A 16,992-nucleotide genomic window follows, 5' to 3' on the forward strand; every position below is an offset into this window, starting at 1 on the left:
TGGAACGAAGGGGTTCAGAGGGCGGGAGGGGAATCAGGGCTGGGGCAGGGGTGCAGGAAGGGGTGCATGCTCCAGTTGGGGGTGCGGGCTCTGGGGTGGGGCTGGGGATGAGGGATTTGGGGTGCAGGAGGCTGTTCAAGGCTGGGATTGAGGGGTTTGGAGGGCAGGAGAGAGATCAAGGCTGGGGCAGGGGGTTGGGGCATGGCGGGAGGTTCAGGGGTGCAGGCTCCAGGCGGCGCTTACCTCAAGCAGCTCCGGGGAGCAGCAGCATGTCTCTTCTCCAGCTCTTACGGGGAGGCGTGGTCAGGTAGTTCTGCACACTGCCCCGTGCACAGGGACTGCCCCTGCAGCTCCCATTGGTTCCTGGCCAATGGGAGCTGCGGGTGTGGCACTTGGGGCAGGGACAACGAGCAGAGCAGAGCCCCCTGGCTGCCCTTACGCATAGGAGCCAGAGAAGGCCATGCTGCTGCTTCCAGGAGCTGCATGAAGCGGCCCCCAACCCTGCACTTCGGCTGGAGCAGGGCAAGCCCCAGACTCCACTCCCCAGCAGGAGCTCGAGGGCCAGATGAAAACGGCTGGTGGGCCGGATGTGGCCTGCAGGCCGCAGTTTGCCCACCTCTGCTAGATTGTATATGTAGCCCTGCTTTTATCACACAAAACAAAGAGCTGCCCTACTGGGTCAGATCAATGGTCCACCTAGCCCAGTATATGGTGTCCAACAATGGCCAGTACCAGAGATTCAGGGGGAGTATATGGAATAGGTCAGTTGGAAGGAGTCATCCTAGCTTCCCCTTCCCCGCTTCTGGCAATCAGTGCTTTAGGGTTGCATCCCTGACCATCTTGGCTAACAGATATATTGTGGGAAAGGGAAAATAATACTTCTCTGTTCACTTTTTCCACGCCATTCATGATTTTATAGCTCTCTCTCATATCTCCCCCCAATTGTCTCTTTTCTTAGCCAACAATCCTAATCTTTTTAGTTTCTCTTCATATAGAAGCCATTCTAAAGACCTGATAATCTTCAATGCTCCGCTCTGAATCTTTTCCAGATCCATTATATCCTTTTGAGATGGAATGACCAGAACTGGACACAGTATTCAAGGTGTGGGCGCACCATGGTTTTACTTAGTGACATATATTTGGTCACTACTCATGCAATTCTAGTATTTATGAAAGTTATTACCTGCTAGCCTCAGATGAAGTAGGGAACCTGCTGGGACCCTGCATTGCAGGATATGCCATTCTAGGATATTGATTAAACATCTAGGAAAGGAAGCCAAAAATTACCAGACTGGCTTTTAGATATAGGAAAAATTGATTTAAAAATATAGCTTCATTAGAACTGCCAATGCCACCACTACAGCAGCCCTTATGAAAGACAGAGAAATTCTGTCTTACAATTCAAGGAGACTGTTCACCTTAAATAGTGGTTGAGCTCACAAATTACAATTCCCTCACTTAAAGGTAGGTAGTTGCCCTTCATGACAATGTTGAAACTGAAGACAGATGGAGTCATGACAGGGCTCCGTATCCACTGACAAGCATTAATGTATATCAGCTAAGGCTGCACACCAGATTCTCTTTCCACAGGAAAGATGTGGTCTAATAGGAAGATCAGGCAGTATGAGACTGAATTACAAACCAAGTAACCTCCTGCAATAAGGGTGGGGCTGGCTTTAATATGGCAACAGAACTTGCTCTTGCAAAAGGCATCGTGCAAGCTTTCCCCTAGGAATAGCACCTATAAACCACCTTAATGGGAAGAAAAGAAGAAGAAAAATCCACACAGTTCCAAACACCTCTGTACAAAGAAGAACAAAAAGAGTTAACATTTTTTCTTGATTTTTGCACTGTTTAGAAACCAAGCCAATAAGTGCCCCAGAGAAGGAGTAAGATGTTTCAGCTTAACTATCTAATGCTAATATCTTATTGATTCAACTGCTCACACTGATATTTATATAAGATACAGCAGTTACTTACATAGGGTGGCATCATTGCTTTGTACTGGGAAGAGACAGCAGGTTGTTGCTGACCATTCAGCTTGGGCTGAGGTGGCTGTGCTACCCGCATATCCCTTTTCTCTGTTGCCTTGGGAACATCATTTTGTTCTACTGGTCCTGTTGCACTACCATCTTCTTGGCCAAGAGGCTTAACTTCTTGATCAGTTGGAGAATTTGGGGTGTTGAGATTCTTAACTCCACCTTCTCTCCAACTAGCAACATCTGCATGGAAGGAACCAGTAGGGGAGAAAGACAAGCCTAGCTTTAAATAAGCTTCTGATTTGTAACAAAGTAAATGACACTTCTTATCCAATTGTTTTCTGTGATGTAGCAACACCAGTGCAAATGATGAACATGCTTTGTAGCCTGTCATTCAGGCAGGTGGCAGCCACTGCAGATAAAGGGATTGCTGACTCCCATTCCTCCTCAGCCCATCTCCAGATTTCTCTTCTCTAACTGAGAGCTTCCAACAATGAAATTTAAAATGGCTAGCCTGCTCTATGCTCCACAGCTTATGGGATGACTTAGGAGGGGTATCTGTGCGGTATTGATCTACAATTATTTCCCCCAAGATCTCAGTGTGTAGGTTAAGTAGATTGCTGTAGCAACTTGAGGTCTAAAAGGTCCCTGAAGAGAGATAGTGTCAAGTGGAAGTTTGGACTGCTTACAATGCAAAGCCATGGAATAATCCACTTTTGAGTGGCACAGCTCAAAAACCATGGAATGCAGAACCCTGTACGTGAGTTTCTTCAGCTTTCCAGGCAGAATCAAAGTATCTAGAAGCTCCGAGACAGATTCCACCATCTATGATACAAAGGGGTGGACAGGAAACTCTAGCTATGCTTAAAGAAACATGGAGATCTAGCAAAAAAATCCAAAACAACTATGCAGAAGAAATTGAGACTGAAACATTAGACAGGCAAGGCAAATTTTCCTACTTTCTCCCACTCCTTGCTGGTTTATTCTTCACCCGAAAACCAGCTTAGATTCTGATCAAATATACTGCTTCAGTCAGAGGTACCCAGTGGCTGGTTTACAGAAGACAGGCAGGAAAAAACGGAGAAGTGAATGCTAAGGGAAGGGGGGGAAAGGTTTAAAGGAGCCTTGGATGTCAAAATCCCTTCTTCTGGAACGACTACTACCTGCCTCAGGCCTGGTTTACACTACATTTACATTGACCTAATCTGCCTTATGTCAGCCTAATTAGGTCAGTGTACACATTACAGCCGTGTCCCGCCGATGTAAGTACACTACTAGATCAACATAATAGCTCCACCTCCATGAGAGGCACAGGGCTTATGTTGGTGTAGTTAGGATGATGCATTGTCTGTGTAGACACTGCATTCCTTACACCAGCTGTTGGCTGTCTTGTCAATTTCATGGCACTACTGAAGCTATGAAATTGACAAAGCCTAGCTCCCCAGCCAGGCTGCTGAAGGGTCTCTGCTCCAAACTGGCCTGCCGCCTGGGCTCCCCATTAGGGGCCCTACTGCCCCCTGGGGTTTCCAACTCCCCACTGGGAGTTCGGCTGCACTGAGGCTTCTGGCTCCCCGCTTGCAGCCAAATGCACTGAGGTTCCCTCTTGGGAGTACCGCTGTTGACCAGACTCCAGGCGCGGATCGCCCCACCAGAGGTGAGAAGCCTGAGTGGGAGGGGAAACTGGCCCTGGCTCTCAAACCAAACCCCCTCCTCCCCCCGCCTTTCAGTCAGTGGAAGCGCTCTGGTGAAGATGTGCACCACTGACAGGAGGAGGGTAATGTGGACATCAGCCACCGCAGTAATTACTGTGGTGGCTGTAAGTCCACTTAACACAGGTTAGCTTAAGACTGTAGTCTAGACAAGGCACTGTCATCTGCACAGGTGGCAGCTACAATACAGAAAACACTTCACATGATCATTTGATTGGAACAAGGATGATGAATTTTAGGTGAAGAAAAAAAAGTCACTTTGTTTTCCTGTAAGGAACAGTACTGCTGGAATCAAAAGTGTGGTTCCCAACTCCCAGGCCCCAGAGCTCACTCATCTCAGAAGTAGTGTGTAAAAGCAACCTCCTGTAGGTGCTGTGTGGCCTTCATTTCTTCTGGCCACATCTAGCGCTCTGCAGCGGAGAGAGGTCCAGCTTGTTAAAGTCTTAGTCAGACTGTCTTAAACTTTCGAAGTATGGACCATATCTTGACAGAGACTATCTTGCAGACCAACTCTCCTCCCATTCACAGTTCTGCAGACCACACTTCCTCCCATTTGTAATTATGTAACCAGCCACCCTTTGGCAACCCCATAACTGCTCACATGGTGAATAATATTAGCAAAGTATTTTTATTTGTCATGACATTTAGCAACTAGAAATAAGAAGGTGCCAGCACCATTTGAATGTGACTAGCAAGTACTCTTTGGACCATGAGTGGACAACTGACCACAGTTTGGGTGAAGGGAACCCAGAGCCTAGGAATAAGGGAAATATTAATGTATCTTATTTCTATATGTAGACATTGTGCTGGAACAGAAGTGAAAGTCTGAAAAATTCCCCAGAGTAACCTCTCAGTAAATGGTAAACACGCATACTGAAATAAGACAAACACAAGGTTGTAGATTAGAAGAAAAGTAAAATGAGTAAACAAAAAAGCTGACAATATACTGAGGCAGACAGGTATGAAAATGTAATCTGGAAGAACATGCTTAGATAAATCTGCAAGTGTATGTAATGTAGAATTTAGGCCAATTCACGTCGGTCAATTTTCTGATGAGTGTTTGAACTTGTAAATGACAACATTCTATCTATTTCATAGTGCACGCCAGAAATCCCTAGTAAAACCCTATACCAAATTGTGGTGGGCAACTGCGGTGAGATACTGCAGTGTTGGGCAGGGTAGCGGAGCAATACGGGAGCTCTTGGCTGACCATGGCCAGACTGAGGCCCTGAAGCAAGGGTAGGGAAGGTGCTAGGGCTATGGAGGAAGTGGCCCAGGAAAGGAGGTAGTGGGAATACGGGGAGGCAGCAGTAAGTGGTTACCAGCTATAGGGTCCCTGGGCCAGGACCTAGAGTAGCAGACAGGCCTGGGTCCCCGCCCCCCCTTTACCTGTACTTGCCAATGAGGAGAGTGGCCTAAATCCAGACTGCAGTTTGCCCCTGAAGCCAGGGGCTAGACTAGAGACTGCAGTTGGCTACTGAGGCAAGTAAAAGGACTGAGGACTGTCTGTCCCCAGAAAGGAGAGAGACAGCGGGCTGTGTCCTGAAGAGGGCACTGCGGTCCGGGAGCAACGTGGGTCCAGATGGTGGACACGGTGGAGGAAGTGGAAGTAACGGTGAGTGAGACGCTCCTAGTAAAAGGTGCCCTGGTGGTCCAAGAGCGCTAATTCCCAGCACGACCAGCAGGAGGCGCCGTAGTGGTAAGTCTCGCTACACAAATGAAAATTCGGCATGCATCTTCACAAGACTTAAGGTATACCTACTTTGTGGCCGTAAACTGGGTCCAGGTCCATAGGGCTCTTCAGGTGCATCTTTCTCTTTCCCTGACTTTTCCTGATCCCCAGCTGCCTGCAGACTGGGAAACTCTTGCTGGAAATAACTGTTTACTGGGACACTTGGACCTAGACAATTACAACAAAACAGTGTTACAAGTTTCAATAATGAATATAGTTTAAAAAATAGGACCCTGTAGCTTGCCAACCATAAAGTTTACTTTAAAAAGCTATACTATTTTTCAAATAAAACAAGCTGTGTATTTCATCCAAGTGTAAAATAATCCTTTGTGAAATTCCATATTCACTAGTGAGCAACAGGCGTAGTTAAATCCACTGAGCCAATTTACTTTCTTGTTGGATATAATGTTAGATGGATCAAGATAAGACACACAAAATGTGCGAGAATAGCAATAATGGATCATTTGAACTACCTAAAATGTGAACTGGTACGTCACATGGGGACAGCTTGGATAAGCAATTTCTCAACACCATGAATGCCAGCTTCTTAATTAGCTACTTCTGGAGTATGCAAACACTACTCTTGGCTTAATTTAAGGTAGCATACAGAAGCATGTTCAAGAAACAATCTGTGGTTGAGTTATTAACAGAGATCACAATAAAATTTAAGCTTAAGATCTTCTTGGAAGAACTCTACTAAAAATTAGTGAGGTAACATTAAACCTTCAGAAGGGCAATTTTTAGGATGTTAGGTTCTTTCTAACTAGCTTCTTCAAGAAAATAGTTCAACAAAATTGAGCATGGAGGCTAGCTTAAAATTAACTGCAACGAGGGATAAAAGTGTTTGTGCCATTGTTTGCTTTATGATATGTAAAGAAGCCGTACATGGTTTTTATTAAACACAAATTTAAAATTGGAAATTAAGATAATCTTTCTTGGTTATTTATAAGATGATATGAACTGCAGATCTAGTAGGACTATAACATTCCAAATGCCAAGGAAATGAAGTTTGATTGAGAAAGGAAGTGACTTTTAGTCAAACTGTTTAAACCTTTTTCTTTTTGTCAAAACTGCCACCTCAGACTATTCTATAACTAATTAGAAGGACAGATCTTTGAACGTTTCCAAATCCCCAAACCTTCAGCTGAAGGTAAAGAAAGCTTGCAATCATTCTCTGGTCCTCCAAGGAACCCTTTTTTGTTCTGAAGGGAAGACTATATTCTTGATGTTGTAAGGTAAGAATCAAGCACAAACCGAAGCTCTGAAAAGAATCTTTCATGCCTTCTTTATACAAACAAGAAAAGAGGGAAAACACCCAACAGTTTCCCCCATGACTAACTGTTTGGGGATCTTGAAAGCTCTGGTATAACCAATCCTCACTTTGCCAAGATAAAATAAATAAATAAATAAATTTATATTCAAGTTTTATCGGGGGTGGGGAACCAGATTGGGGTATCTGGAAACCCTACTATTACTGAGAAGACACTTCCTACTGCCAACAGCAAGTGGCAGGCAGTAGAAATCACTCCATACAGCTGCTCCTATGAGGCAAAAGCAACTTTTCCAGGATGTCCTACAGTAAACACGATGGGGGGGGGGGGGGGGGGGGGACGACACACACACACGCATTTATGCATCTTCAAAATACTGCCTGATGTGTGACCATAAAGTCTGAATCAAGTGATTCTGTATGTAAACTAACAGTTTCCTTAGTGATAAACTTGACAATCTAAGCAAGTGGCGTCAACCTGAAATAACCACTGTCAGCTAGTGAACAGTTCAGCTGTTAGAGACTTTAAAGATGGTGTTGAGACAACTACATTTTTCTTTATCTCCTACACAACAAGATCTAAAGATATGCTGTAACTGGTCAGGCATTGCACAAAACTTCAGAGCTCTAGAAGTCTTTCCTTCTTACTTAATTTTTCGCATTATACACACAAACCATAGCGAGAGACAAGAATGGAGCTGGGGAGAGGGAATTTAAGGAACACTTATCAACAGACAAGAAAAAAATCCTATTATATCATGAAGGATCAGTCAGCTGAATTTTATTCTCCCCAAGAGACAGCTAGAAATGCACAAGTTCCATCAACCAAGAGCAGGCCAGAAATAAGTTCATAACTTGTCTGGCAGGTGCATCTGGAATCTCAAACTGAAGGATATTGGAATCAGTCCAAGACAAAAACTATAATTTTCCTATTCTCCAAAATCTCAACTTCCTGTCCAAACACCATATCGTGGCTAGTTGCATGAGATGAGACAACCATCTGGTTTAGTTCTCAAAGCAGCCATAAAATCATTAATTAAATTCAAACAGACATCATCTGTATGCATCTCAAAGTCACCAAGCATAGTGTAATTCCTGTGGCACCTCAGAGAAGAAGGTTTTACTGTAGAAGGGTGATTTGTACCCTAATATGAGTCAGATGTTATCCCACTCACAGGACACTCACATAAGACAAACTATCAGATCTAGTTTTGGAGTGGGAGATTTCCTATATTCAAGGATGGATGCCATATTAAACTTTAGGAAGGGAAGTGGGATGCCAACACAATCTAGAATTGCCAACTTGATCCTAATATTTGCCCCACAATACAGCATCCAAAGACCTTATAAACAAGAATACATTAACGCATGCAAAAACTAGGTCTATGCCTACAATAACAGAGGCTCAGAAGTTATTTCCATTGATCTTTCAGAGTAAGTTCACACTATGAGGATGGTTTGGACAAAGACAGATCAGCACAACGCTGCAACCGAGTCTGTTATTTGGTCAGAAGAGGCTTACAAGCAGATCTCTCAAAATTAAGCCAATAAAAGGGACCATGACTTATTTTCTGTGTTGTAAACAAAACTGCTTCCTGCTTCATTGTATGCACTTCGTCTAATAAAAGTGTGTTATTTCTCTGGTCAATTACTGACAGTAAAAGGTCAAACTTTTATCCTAGAATAGTAATGAAAATACTGAAGAACTTAAGGTTCACATTCATGGACACAATCTACCATTTCTTTCATACTGTAAGATATGGTAGAAACTAGGAAGAACTAGTAGAACTGGTAGAAACCAGGAAAACTACTTGAGTCAATACTCTTTGGCTTTAAAAATACTGCAAGAACTATACAGCGACAAGTGGGAAAAAACACAGTCTTGTAGCAGATAAGCTGTTTGAACTGCAGTTGCTAAACTTCATGGCTCCAGATTTTTGGTTTATGCTAAACATATGCACGATTAGCTTGACCACTGGGTGTTTACTGTTCCCCCTCCCATGCCAGAGAAGAGCTACACACATCCCTGCCACAGGCTGAGGATTTCTTTATTTTCCTTCCCCTCTTAACCCTGCCATATTCGACGACTTGCACCCCAGCCATCATCTTCCCCTGGAACCCCAGCAAAGGAGGGCTGTACAATTCCCTGTGCAGCTGAACAACACTGCTGCTAAGCTGGCTTCAGGGATTCACTTGAGTGACAAGGCACTCCCTCACCTTAGGGGCAAGGAAGTTGTCTCCACAACACTCCCAGCCCCTGCTGTCCCAGGGAACAAGAGACAGGACCAAAAGAATATTGAGCCCAGATCTCCCACGTAGCAGTGCCAAGCACAACTACTAAACCACTGGGCCAGCCTAGGTTTCCTCCACTTTAAACTCCACTTACCATCGCCTTGCCCACCTTGCTTGGTACTGGCCCAGGATTTGGCAACAGGGGCTACTTCTGGAGGAGGGGGAACCACAGGTTTGGGCTGTGTCTGCGGCACTTCTGGTTGTCTGAAATTAAAAGAAACACATTCATTCTTCACGGACGGAGGAGAGATATGTTCTCAGGACAGAATGAGCAATTTTTTCAGAAGTATTAACTTATTCTGCTCACTTGTGCCTGGGATAATTATGGCATTAGAAGAACTAAGAACTGAAGTCCTAATCTGCAACACAATTGTACACCCTGTATGAACACAAGTTAACTTATTGTCATGCTATGTCCTAAAATCCTGATATGGAGGTAACGTTCTGGAGATGAACAGTAATTTACTCTACAAGCATTCTCTCCTAAGCAAATTGTAAGACATAAAACTGAATGTTTACCCCATATCTCTTAGTGTTTAGCCATGCATCAAAATACTTAAGATGATACCACTCAAAGGTAAATATAAGTACTTTATTAATCACTCCCTCCCATCCCTTTATACTCCTCCCCTTAAGCGATGAGAGAACTAATACCAGAATAATGAAGCTCTATGGTCAGTAAATTATGTGAGATTAGATGTTATGTAAGAAACAGCTGCCAAGATGAGACGTCAATACTATATTTACAGTATTTTGGTGCACAGGAAGGTAGCAATTAAAAGTAGTCAGGATACAAAATTACATCTAAAATAAAGCAGATTCTCCCCCCCCCCTTTTTTTTTTTTTTAAAAGATGACTGAAAAGGTGTTTTAACCTATGAATCCCTAAATGATTTGAGACCTGGTTAACACTTAACTGCCTCTCCTCTAGCAGTATTTCCTTTAACAGTTGTAATATAGATGAACACAGCCATAATAGTTAAATTTGTGAACAGCACTGAAAGGAAAAAGTTATAGCCCTTCGTTTGGAATATATGTAGGCATATTGTCTCCAGTGTAAGAATAATGAAATTCATTTCAACCAGCCTCATGTGGTGAAATCCTCCCTGCCAACAATTAATATGGCATTATTTCCTCCATGATATCATCTCGACATTTTAGGCTTATTGTCACACAGCCACCAACTTCTTATTTTTCCTCTGGCCTTCGTTAAGGTGTTTGCAGTATGACAGGACTTTCACAAGTTATACTGAATTAAAATCAGTAAGTTGTTCTGTTGTAGCTTACTTTTCTTCCTCATGCTGTTCTTGTTTAGAAGCCCATCCTGTGCCATCTTTAGGCACAATGATTACATTAGGATCATTGCCTTTGTTCTCTGCTTTGAGACTAGGGAGGTTAGCAGGGGGAGGCATCCTCCGTGAAATGGCAACTTTTCCAAGACTCTGTAATCCATGGCGTGCGGCAACTGTATGCCAAAAAGAAAAAAACATCAATTTTTTCTTCTACTAAATCTGTAGCATTACATGAACAGTGTGAATTTTAAGGAAAAAAGTGAAAAATTATTTTACCACAATATTAAAACAAACCAAAAAAAGGGCACTAAAGATTAAAAATCAAGCCCCTTGAAATCTACAATTCACTGTCAAGCAGGAGTTATAAATTCCTTGCTTAGAAGAGTTCTGAAATAGTTTTCGTAGTTTTGAAGCTAATGTATTCTGATGTCCTCAGGATCAAACTGAAAATGGATTATATGAGCCCCAAATTTACAGTAATTTTTCAAAACTAAAAAAACATTAAAAATGGCAAAGATCTTTTTGCAGGACTTCAGAAAGAACATGTAGATGGGTTTCCCACCACAGTGTGGAATGAAAGTGATATCACTAAGAGAAATTGTAACTGACCAAAACAATGAAAGTGACGGTATACTATTCAAAGGCACAAATAAACTGAAAAAAATTCTCTAACATCTTCCAAATTATAGTAATCTCAGAGGTTATTTGGAACAGATTAATTGCAATTATTAGATAAAATTTTTTGAAGTTAACAGTCCCTTTAAATGTACTTAGAAGAGGGTCTTCAAAGATAGAACAGTAACTTAAAAATATAATGACAGGTTTCAGAGTAGCAGCCGTGTTAGTCTGTATCCGCAAAAAGGAAAGGAGTACTTGTGGCACCTTAGAGGCTAACCAATTTATTTGAACATAAGGTTTCGTGAACTACAGCTCACTTCATCGGATGCACTCAGTAGAAAATACAGTGAGGAGATTTATATACACACAGATCATGAAAAAATGGGTATCATATTGAAGCACTAGGTTACATATAACCAGAAGTAATATTACACCTAAATATTACACCTAAAGCCTTTGCTATCATGTTTTCCATCTAGCATCTTTATATAACATACAATTTGACATCTTGTTGCATTTAGATCACACACTCCACATGATCAATCCCAAATATGGCTGTACTAGCAGAGCTACAGAACATAAAATAAGTCAACTCAATCTACTCACCTGTGGTTTTCTGTGTTTCCAGTGACTTTCCCTTGTAAGTATTAAATAGACTGAGTGTTGCATACTTTGTTTTCCCATCCTTTGCTTTTGTGCTCTGACTTGACTTTTCCGACATTTCGATGGAAACTCATCGAGTCTGGTACCTCCTGCTCACCCCTCAAAACCAATCTTAGTATAAAAGAAAGGAAGAGTTAATTTCAAATCAAATCCCATATTAAATTTTTAAATAAAAAGTTAATAAATACTCAAGTTAATTGAGAACATATTCTTAGTGCATTGGAAGTTACTGATATTTCACCTAGAACACTCTGGGTACTGTCATTTTAGAAGGCATTAAATTCATAATATCCAGCAATTTTTGTAATACTAAAGCAACTATTTTAAAGGATTTCAGACTTAGCAATTTGAACTTTTTAACTACCTAACTTATAAAGGGGCAACTTCTGGTCAATACAAAATCCTATGGAAAAAGGTAAGTCAAAAGTGACCAGGTCATGCAATGGTTATTCCTGCTGAGTTGGATCCTCTCAGTATTTTTGTCCAAAACTAGATAATGGAAGGAGAGCTGCTCCTGGTACTTCTGCCCAAACACAGCGGATGGAAAGAGTGTGCTTTTTTGGAACATGAAACCTATTCCCACTGGCATATTTGTTGAACGAACAAACATCCTCCCTACACTCAAACCCTGTTCTCTGTGGAGGCAGGGTTTTTTTTGTTTTTTAAATTTGGGCATGCACACCTTTGGAAAGGATTATTTTCCACGGGAAGAGGAGTTTCTCAGAAATTCTGAATGGGCTGCACTGCTTACAGAAAGGGTAAATGCCCCCAAAACATTTCTAGTGTTTCACCCCTCACCAGCAATGTTCAGTGACTTCACCCACTGCAGCAGTCAGTAGTACTGCTACCCCCAACTCTGCTGTAAAATACATTGGAAATATTTGGAGGTTCAGGAAAACAGCTCCAGCTCCTGATACCCAGCTTCCTCCCAGTAAGGATCTACAATGGAGACAGCAACAAACCAGTTTCTGAACCAATGTTTCCAGTCTGTTCCCTATCAAAACCTGAGTCATAACTGAACTTGTTTGCAGGCTTTGTGTTAAGGGGAGGAAGACTCCTTCAGTGGACCTCCACATAGGGAAACAACATAACTATTTCATTTTGTCCCAGAGGCTTCAGGAAAAGCATCAGTACACTAATACCAATTTTTCCCTGCTCCTGTACCTCCTCCCTCCCAAAGGCCAGTAATTCTTGTCAAAGTAGGTTTGTTCTGTGCTGGATGCACAGCTCACTAACTGGCTACAATCCAGTCAGCAGAGGGAGGGAGAAGTTTGCTGAGGATGCATTTGTGCATGGACCAAGACTCTTATGGTTCTCAAAGCCATGGGTACCTCCAAAAATGTACACATCCTTCAGCTCAAACGAACTTAAGTGGGCAAGGCTAATCAGCAAGCTTTTTCTTCACTTCCAACTTCTCTCAATAGTCCTAAACAAGGTTGTTTTCAGGGGGCAGAAACTTAGATGGTATGTGGAACCACACAGGTGGTTAATGTAGCTGGCTGGGTCTCCTATGGTCAGGATAAATTCTTCACATAAAGGTCCTTTCTCACTTAAAATTGTTCTCAACCTCCGCCCCACAAGTCACCAACACCCACCTTCCTCCCAGAAAGGAAAAGAAAAGGAGATAGAGAGATCGCAGCACTCCCAGATCAGTCTTGAAATGGTGAATTGAAGTGATTTACGCCTATAACACAACAAGCAGCTATTATTTCACTGGTCCCCTTCTACGAGCTTCTATGGTGGCCTGCTAGCTTCATCTGTATTCTTTTTGTCACATGATGGGTTTGAGCTACAAAGCGCTGTGATCTAGGAGTTCATACCAGTTACGCTATTCCTTCTTCAGGGCTATCTGGCAGTAAAGATCAGGATTGATAACTAAAAGTGTTATCCCAAATACGACATACCTTGAAGATCTTGCAACAGGGCCACTGGTGTTTAGTGAGTTTTAATGTAGAGATGCATCCCTAAGCGGCAGTGTTCCTGCTCGATGTGGCTGCCTGTGTTCCACACCAGTGAGCATACAATTAAGTGAAACACTTTTACACAGATAATTTAATCTTAGTGAAACTGGAAATATGGCATGTGCCTGACCAAGCTATGATGTAAGATATGCTGTTATCCAACCTATCCATTTTTCAACACTCAGGAAAAATTTAATTTATATTTGCATGCTAATTAACTCAATGTCCAGTAACCTATGTCCCCTCCCCACCCCCCACCCCCAGCTGCCATAACTTATATAAACAAATTTAACTCTTTAAATTCCTTTTACCAGAAATTAAAAAGCAGGTAAAAGCCTATTGCACAGATCATAGGCCCTCACCTTCATATCCTCTTCCATCACCATTGCCACAGGCAATGTTAGCAGTATCACTTTTTTCTATCCACTTCTCTCTATCCTCTTCCAGAGTATGTTCTCTCTTTTCCTCCTATGTATTTTATCTTTTTTATACAGCATTTTTTGCTCACTTTGACATGATGGCTCCTTCTGGGTTCTTCCCTTGCTCACCAGAAGGCTACATGCTGCTCAGAGTAGTTGCAGGCACCTCTTCACAGCTGAGCCAAGTAAGTGAAGCCTAGGCCAATCAGATGGATGATCCTACAGCCCCGTAAATGGGAGCTATTCTTGCAGAAAAGGAAGCAACATTTCAAAGCCTTAAGAATCATTTCTACTCTCAAGGCCAACAATAGCACTACTGGAAGGCATCTCCTGCAAGCCTTTACAGACTTGTGGGTAGAAAGCTGTCACACCAGGTTCCCAAATCAATCTGCAAGATAATGGAGCTACCTAGCTCCAATGCTTTTGAAGATCCCAAGGATACACTAAGCTGCAGAAAATGAAGAGGATGATATGCATGTACATCCCACACTATTCCTTAGGTATGCACTTAACCCTAGCAATAATGTACTGTGCATACTCAAGTATTCATCTATCCTAACAGACTGACTAAAAACTAATTTCCTCTTTACCAAGGTTCACACTGCTCGTTACTGAGAGCTATTTCCACACCAAAGTTCAACTTTCAAACCACCATTTTAGCTGTAGCACCGTTCAAAATGAGGATTTTTAAAAAATTATAATTTGTATTATGAAACAAGAAGACAAAAAGGGGGAGTGAGAGGATGAGGTAATGAAATTAACAGAGTTTAGCAGAAAAATAAGTCTCATATCACCCCTTGCCTAACCAACACCAGAAGTAACTTGTAGGCATCATAGCAGAGAGCGGATTTAAAATAATGTAAAGTTTTTGCTCAAACTCTCCAAAAACTTTTCCCTTTGGGCAGAAACCAAGCATGGAAAACTTTAATCTATAAAGTGAAAATTACAGAAAGTTATGGTTTAGTGAAAACAGGGAATTACAACAGCAACGGTTAGGCAACCTTAACAGCAATTCTTGCTAGAATGACTGTTACAACATAAATGCAGAGTTTTTATGCATTCCCATAAAGCTTTCTTTACGCTGATTTTTTTAAACTTGCCATAGATAATTGTTCTATGCTCCCTTATGTTTACTTTTACACGATATTTTGCCATAGTTGGTTATATTTAAGTTCAACTAAAAACTTCATGAAGGTGATGATTAAACTGATTAAATTCACCTTCCTCAGTAAACTGGTTTGTGGGAAACTTTTTGAATTAGGTCAGTCAATACATTTTCATATTTAACTTAGTATAGGCATGCAATTGAGTGCCAAAGAATATGGACTTCTAAGATAAACGTTTTGACCAGGTCATAAACCCACACAACCTCTGCTCTTATTTATGCTTGCAATCATCTATGCTCCATAGTGCCATACACTGGATGTGTTAAGTACATACAAACATATGCTCAGCTGAGGTTTTTAGATTCATTCGGTACACCAACTTCTTCAAAGTTAGTCCTTGCTAACATTGGTACATTTAATCAATTAAATAGCTAGCCTGCTTAATATCTGATTACTTAACTTTTAATATTTACTATCAAATGTGCATCCATCAAGAGAAAACTATGCCTATCTGTTATTAGACATCTGAATAACAGTATCAAACAAATCAGTTAATTAAAAGGATATGAGATAGCTGCATGCCCTCAGGAAGCAGAAGCATACAATTTGAAGTCTCTAATCACTCACTAAAATTAAATAATTAACCTGATAGGAAGGAAAGGGATGTGCTACAGTAAATGAAGTAATAGCAACTGGCAGGGTTCACTGCATCCAAAAAAAGAAAAGTTTTATATGGTCAATGAACCATTTCAGGTCACTATAGTTACCATTTGCACAATTACATAAGGCATTATGCTTAACTTTTGGAGCAAAAATAGTACTTTCAGCCACTTAAGTTAGGACATCAAAAGTTAACTGTCATAACAAGACTTATACAAATAAAGGTTCATCAGTTAAGCCTACAGGAGTTAGTATTTTATACTACACTATTTTTCAGATTACAATAAGAAGTTTTTGTCACTTATTTAGGTCCAGTGTTAAAGCACAGGGTATGTATATCTCCCGTACTCTGAGATCGTTCTAGTATGTAAAAGCACACCATATCAAGGCCCCATTATATTCCATTATTTTGTGGCCATAGATTACTGCAGAATTATGGTCCAGAAAATAAGCTCATTTAAATGAAATTTCTCTCTCTCCCAAATGTGAAGGAAACCTTCCAAACATGAATACAGCAGAGAACAATTTAACTGTTAGAAAATATTTTAAATTTTGCACTTTGCAAGATTAAGACTAACTGCAAACTAATCAAAGAAGAACTTGCAGCACATGCAAAGGGTTATCTTTTCTTTATAGAAAACCACAAAAGGTGAATTCCATATAAAGAAGCTCCTTCAACCATTAGGAGGATATGAATGCCTCTAGCAAGTCCCTTTTCTTGAAAGTGGCCTATGTAGAGGAGTTGATCTAAACATAGTATCTCTTAAGGATAGCCTATCCCCTATGTTTTGTAGTTTAATTACTTCCTCTATATCAGGGTACTCAAATACGCAGCCCGTGGAGTTATTTCTTGCGGCCCTCCATAGGTGCCGAATCCAACAGCAGCCAAGCTCCCCGCCGAGCGCACCACATTCCCACTCCTCTGCCTACCTCCCAGCGCTTTCCGCCACCAAACAGCTATATGGCGACCCTTAGGACTTTCCAGGAGGGAGGAGCGGGGACACAGCGTGCTCAGGGGAGGAGGCGGAGCAGGGATTTGGGGAAGGGGTTGGAATAGTGGCAGGGGCCTCATGGAAGGGGTGGAGTGGGGCGGGGCCAGGGACAAGGGGGTGAGGGAGCTATAACTGAAGTAATTCTAAAAGTAAACGTGTGTTTTGTCGTTTGAGTGAGGTGCATTACTGAGTATTTTATTAAAACTAAAAGGTTTCAGTGATGCAGCCTTCGGGCCAATGTACTAGTCATCATGTGGCCTTCACGAGGATTTGAGATTGAGATCCCTTCTCTATATTTTT

At 41.7% G+C, this 16,992-nt stretch overlaps 1 protein-coding gene across 48 annotated transcripts in view; it reads right to left on the reverse strand.

Moving 5' to 3' along the window:
- PRRC2C (proline rich coiled-coil 2C) overlaps positions 1–16,992 on the reverse strand; it is a 114,513-nt gene that overhangs the window by 83,659 nt on the left and 13,862 nt on the right. For 25 of the 48 annotated variants that reach the window (XR_006283479.1, XR_006283478.1, XM_037906885.2 and 22 more), the window contains exons 2-7: positions 11,498–11,665; positions 10,269–10,446; positions 9,077–9,186; positions 5,451–5,588; positions 1,981–2,237; positions 1,184–1,263 (exon numbers count right to left, since the gene is read on the reverse strand). Coding sequence is in view for 46 of the 48 variants with exons in the window: in XM_037906885.2 (XP_037762813.1) it covers positions 1,184–1,263; positions 1,981–2,237; positions 5,451–5,588; positions 9,077–9,186; positions 10,269–10,446; positions 11,498–11,612 (878 nt within the window). In the remaining 2 variants the exon portion in view is untranslated. Of the gene's footprint in view, positions 1–1,183; positions 1,264–1,980; positions 2,238–5,450; positions 5,589–9,076; positions 9,187–10,268; positions 10,447–11,497; positions 11,666–13,877; positions 14,213–16,992 lie in introns of those variants that run through there. The other 23 variants (XM_027823664.3, XM_037906900.2, XM_037906899.2 and 20 more) reach the window with 4 other exon arrangements.

Source organism: Chelonia mydas, chromosome 8, assembly GCF_015237465.2.
Source record: "Chelonia mydas isolate rCheMyd1 chromosome 8, rCheMyd1.pri.v2, whole genome shotgun sequence".
Classification (NCBI taxonomy): Eukaryota; Metazoa; Chordata; order Testudines; family Cheloniidae; genus Chelonia; species Chelonia mydas.